The 5,535-nt window shown below is 39.8% G+C and overlaps 1 protein-coding gene across 1 annotated transcript in view; it reads left to right on the plus strand.

The window, feature by feature from the left end:
- The first annotated feature begins 593 nt into the window (after positions 1–593).
- Positions 594–5,535, plus strand: part of ercc6 (excision repair cross-complementation group 6) — a 13,011-nt gene continuing 8,069 nt past the window's right edge. Inside the window, exons 1-7 of the mRNA XM_037695146.1 lie at positions 594–789; positions 895–1,123; positions 1,669–1,789; positions 1,899–2,013; positions 2,273–2,975; positions 4,065–4,196; positions 4,540–4,552. Coding sequence (XP_037551074.1) covers positions 594–789; positions 895–1,123; positions 1,669–1,789; positions 1,899–2,013; positions 2,273–2,975; positions 4,065–4,196; positions 4,540–4,552 — 1,509 coding nt within the window. The remainder of the gene's footprint in view (positions 790–894; positions 1,124–1,668; positions 1,790–1,898; positions 2,014–2,272; positions 2,976–4,064; positions 4,197–4,539; positions 4,553–5,535) is intronic.

The raw sequence follows: 5,535 nt of genomic DNA on the forward strand, positions 1-5,535 counted from the left end.
CAAGAGGAAGCCTGTCAAAATGATATAACACAGGCTGGTGATGTTGTATAACTGCCTTTGTGAGTAATTTCTGTCATTGTGGTGTCCATGCTCAATTTAAATGACATTTTATCTTCCTGACCGTAGTGACAATGTGTTTGTTTTCAGCTGTAGGACCGTGTTTAGTAGTTTAATTGAAGCCGATGTGCGGTGGTGCGATGGTGTTCGGCTCACTGTTAGCTTAGCCCGTTAGCTCAGCCACGTAAACAAAAGACCTCGGTGTGTCATAATTCAGTGTTTCTTTCAGTATTTTAACCTTCTGTACCGTTGCCTTTTGGTGTTACAATCGCTGTTTAGTACAATTTATTCTCGCGAATTTACCACTTACATTATTAATTTAGAATTGATTAAAAATTAGTCGGAATTTGCTTATAAAAACCTAACGTAAATCCCAGATAATCGTGTTTGATTTAGGAATTTGTTTTCTCATCAGTTAAGATTACTTTTTGCATCGAAATATGGGTATTTTTCAATGTTAGTATCTAGACAATGGTCTGTTCAGACTGAACTTTTGATTGACATTTCTTTGTCTCTTTCTTGGCAGCTGCATCATTATGCCTGTAGAAAGTGCAGAGCCCCAGGTCTCCTCCTCCATCTCCAGGACGGTTAGTGCTGCTCTCACACCCGGAGTGTTGGAGGAGGATGGAGCTACAAGGGGCTTAGCAATCTGCACTTTCCCTGAAAACAGTCAGGGCTGTGAGGCAGCTGCTGCCTATCCTACTAACACCGGGCCTGGAGATTGCAACAGTGGTGAGCAACACATGAGAGATAACTGAGAATAATGGTACACATGTCAAAGAAGTTGTGATTTTTATAAACTGTCTATTAATGTAATAACCTCATCAATGCATTTAGCTGGCAAGAGGTCAGGAGCCTTGGTGCAAATCAACCGGCAGCACATCCAGTTAGCTTCTGCAAGTTCTGGAGCCGATGAACTTCAAGGCCTTGGAGTGGCTGTGTATGACCAGGATGTCCTCGAGCAAGGCGTTCTGCAGCAAGTGGACCAGGCCATCCAGGAGGCTTCTCAGGCTGCTGCTAAAGCAGAGGCTGAGAAGGAGTACCAGTCAGTGCTGGATGATGTCAGGTAATGTACAATACAAAAAATAATATCAGCAAATTTTCTATGTATTAGTCCTCACAACATGGTAAGTTTTTGTTGAAATGTTCCAGAGAGTTGTGTTCGATAAGATTATGTTTTAGATGTGTATATTTTGAAACGTTTTAACTTCCCGAGACCCGAGCTCTGGTTTGCAATGCATTTTTTTCACATCTCCTAGATATTTGTGATTCGATGGACCTGATTTGTGTATAAATAAAGCTTCCTCTGCAAACAGGAAGTTGTATTTTGTTACATGGTTATGACATACTTTTGTAAAAAAAAAAAATGTCCTCAGATGGGGACAATGGGCTTATTTTACAGCATAACACAACAACATTAACATGACTTAACAAAGTTTAAAACACTATTGAACAGAGTGAAGTATAAGGTACAGCAAAGCCAAAATGTAATGTCCCCATATGTGGACGCAAAGTCTCAGGAGGCTAAATAACACGCTGAAAATCATGCCCCTATCTTTGCCATGTTTGTCACATACTGAATATTACTGATAATCACATCTTGTCTTTCAGGTCTGTAACGTCATCTATAAAACAAATCAACAAGATTATTGAGCAGCTGTCTCCCTATGCAGCCGCCAGTAAGGACATTGGTAGAAAGCTTGAATCTGTCAAACGACAAAAGGAAAACAAGGTAAAATAATGTGTACATTAAATATTTTAATATTTAGTTTGATATAAAAATTACAATACCACAAGAAAGATAGTCGCTGTAATGATGCGGGGGGAAATATTTGATCCAGGAAAACCAACTAAAAAAAGTCAGAGCGAAACAGAAGCGATTGCAGGCCATTTTGGGAGGAGAGGATGTTCAAAGAGTGGAAGCTGAACTGTTGGCTGAAGATGATGGAGAGGAAGGTGAAATGTTTTTATTTTTAGCCTGTCATTCCTTTTTGTCTAAACAAAACCATCAATTTTCTAGAGTCCATGTGGCTGGTAGCGTCTTGATTTTTATTTATTTTTTATGCCTACATGGTAAACTTTTGTCTGTAGACAAAGACATCTCGTTCCTAATTGGTGCAAACAAACAAATAGATACACACGCAAAAAAGACAGATTTAATGTGTTAGTTCTTGAACAGCATATTGTAACTCTGCATTTGTGTTTGCTGTCCCAGAACCAGGACCGTCCACGCTGGGCAGCATGCTCATGCCAGCCCAGGAGACGGAATGGGAGGAGCTGATCCGGAAAGGCCACATGACTCCTTTTGGAACTCGAGTACAACAGAAAGAGACAAAGAAGGAGCCTCGAAAACTGATGCTGGCTGAGGACTCCGCCTTTGATCAGTACTTGGCGGACCAGGCCAAGTTAGCCACTGAAAGAAAGAAATTACCTCTTCTAAAGAAGAAGAAAAGCTCTGCACTGAACCCCAGTGAGAAGACAAAGGGAAGAAAGAACAAAACTGCCTCATCCAAGGATAGAAAACTAAAGAAGCGCATGAAAAAGCTGCAAATAACTGCTCTGAAGGCCCATCCTAAGGCTCGACCCAAGACTGAGCCACAGCTCCATAAACCAAGGAGGAGGCGACACACTGAGGGAGAGGAAACTGACAGCGAGGGCTCAGAGTACCTGCCCAGTGATGAAGGGCTAGATTTTGAGCAGGAGGAGAGAGATGCCATGGAAGAAGGTTTTGGAGAGGACGATGAGGAAGAATATGAGCTAAAACCATACAAGAAAAAAAACGAGGGGAGGAAGAAAGTAAAAAGAAAAGAGAGTGAGGACGAATACTGTCCTGGTAGTTCAGGTGAAGAGGAAGAGGGGAGAAAAGCCAAAAAATACAAAGACGATGGAGATGTGGAGTACTACAGGCAGCGAATAAGGTAAAGTTTTGTATTGTTGATGTGTGAGCCATAAACTAGTCAAAATTACACTTGAGCACAACAGTGCAAAAAGTTTTCATCAGCAGCTCTTGTGCACAAACCCACATCTATAAATGTTTAACTAACACCAGACTGCAACTTATTTTGCATCGCATTAGTAATAGCAGCGAAGGAAAATAGGCTATTGTTCCTTGCTTTACTTAAGGTGAAAAGCAGTTTTGCTGGCTCCATAGTGCAGGAAGAGAGTTAATCCCAGATGAGATTGGCAGCTGCTTCTTGACTAAGCAAATTCACTCCCTGTTCTTCTTCTCTTTCTGCTCTCGCACTGGCCTAATTATCCTCCTGCACATGGTTTTATACGCTCATTCACTCTAATGCTCAAATTAATGGAAGAGCAGCCCTAATGAGATTTAATATTTATAGCAGCCAAATAAATTGTGTTGGCATGTGTCCTTTTTTTTTTTTTTTCTACACGACAGTGACTGAATGTCAATTCAAATGCACAGACATGGCGTGAATGGTGAGGATGGCTTGTGTGAAGAATGATATTATTAGAGCAGGCTGCTTTTCTGGTTGGGTTGGAGGGTGGAGTGGGGGCAGAAAAGTGTAATTAACTGAACCAATGCTTAGTCTTGACTTAATTAGAGAGTCTGGTCTCCCAGGCCCAGCTAAAGGACCAGTTTTGTGGCAGGGTGACAGGACCAGGCCCAAATGAAGATGGATTCTTATCTTTTGCACCTCACACCTTTCTGGGGAACTTGCACTACTAATTGTCTGTATCAATCTTCATTTGGTGCATGACGACTGTGCCTCTAACTGGCCTCTCTGCTACACTATTAAAACTATTCTCTTTACATTTACCATATATGTTGTAAATGCTCCCCTGCTCAGGGGAAATGGTCACAACATGAAAACATTTGCAGTCCTTACACCTGTTTAATTGATAGCCTTGATTATTTTTTAAGAGGCACATTTTTGTTTGTTTTTTGCTAATCTTAATGTTCTTAATATTTTGTTTGTATAACAGGAAGACTATGCTTATGTTAAGTATGCATGCATACCATAATAATTTCTTCAATGCCCTTCTAGGAGATGGAAGCGGCAGCGACTTCGAGAACGAGAGGAGAAGAGAGAAAACGGTGAGGAGCTCACAGATGACAGCGATGCTGAGTTTGACGAAGGTTTCAAAGTTCCTGGTTTTCTCTGGAAAAAACTTTACAAGTAGGTTCAACATGAAACAATACCAGTGGTTAAGAATGAGCTTTAAATATTTATGAGAACGTGACAGCAAATCCTAAACATTTTTAAAACAGCTGCTTTCTAAGATGATTGATGTTCTTTGTCCTGGACTGCTCTTTCTTATCGTATAGACTTTTTCCCTGAGGTTTTAATGTTTAACCAAGTATCATAAACTGATAGTTGATAAATGTAAGGTGTTTGTGTTTGGTGGGGTCATTTTGAATTTTCTTTCTTTTTTAGAAATGTTCTTCAGGGAATATTAATAATATTTTGCTTGCAAACCTTACATAATTCCTAATTTCTTTATTTATCTAATCGCCCACAGCTATGAAAGCCGGGTGATCATGTATTTGCGTTTGTGTGTGTGTTTGTCGGTCAGCAAAATATTTCACAAACCAATGAACAGATTTTATTAAACTCTTGAAAAGTCATGATTAACTTTTGAAGTCGACCCAATTCAAGATGGCCACCGTAGCTGATTGTCCTTAACACAGAAATGGCTGTAAGTAGGCCTGTCATGATAACAAATTTTGCTGTGCGATTAATTGTCTCAGAAATTATTGCGATAAACGATAAAATTGTTTGAAATTTGACAATAATTAGTAATTGTCAAATTTAAGAATAAATGTTGGTTCATTTTTGTGTGTAGTACTTTTTTTGACCACTGGATGGCAGTGTAAGACTTTGAACTGAAGGATGGATAGTGAGGGAGTGAGCAGCGTGTCTCTAAGAAAAATGGGAGGGAGGCCCCTTGACTTGACATGGGCTGTCTCTCTTTGGTTCTCAAAATGGCAGACGCTCTGTGTGGTTTGAGCTCTTTAGCATAACATTTTTCACACAAAGCTTTTAATAAAACATCATTAAACCATTTCTCAGCTTCTTTTTGCAGAGAAAAACAACTTTTTACACGAAGGCACGAGTTTCATCCGTGAATTTTGGAACTTCGACAAGACGGAGTTTTTTTTCTGAGGTCGGCCTTTCAGCTTAACTCGTAGCTTAGCTTCTCAGCTTAGCTGCTTTTAACGATCCAAAAACATGATTTTGAACGGTTAAAACAGATTTTAAAGAGAAAGGGTGGGGTCAGTGTAGAGCACCAGAGTTGAGTCTTTTGTCGTCCAGTGTCTTCAGTAGAAAGAAAGAGATGCGAAGAAACGATAAAACCGATAAATGAAAATGAGGTCGATAATTGTAATTTATCATGCAATTAATTGATTTATTGTTTATTGCGACAGGCCTAGCTGTAAGTCAACTTTACAAATATGGAGCTAAAATTTAGTATGGTTGTCGCTGAGAATTATCCCTACCACATTCTCTCAATAGG

The sequence above is a fragment of the Nematolebias whitei genome, chromosome 1 (genome assembly GCF_014905685.2).
Source record: "Nematolebias whitei isolate Nwh7 chromosome 1, NemWhi1, whole genome shotgun sequence".
NCBI lineage: Eukaryota > Metazoa > Chordata > Actinopteri > Cyprinodontiformes > Rivulidae > Nematolebias > Nematolebias whitei.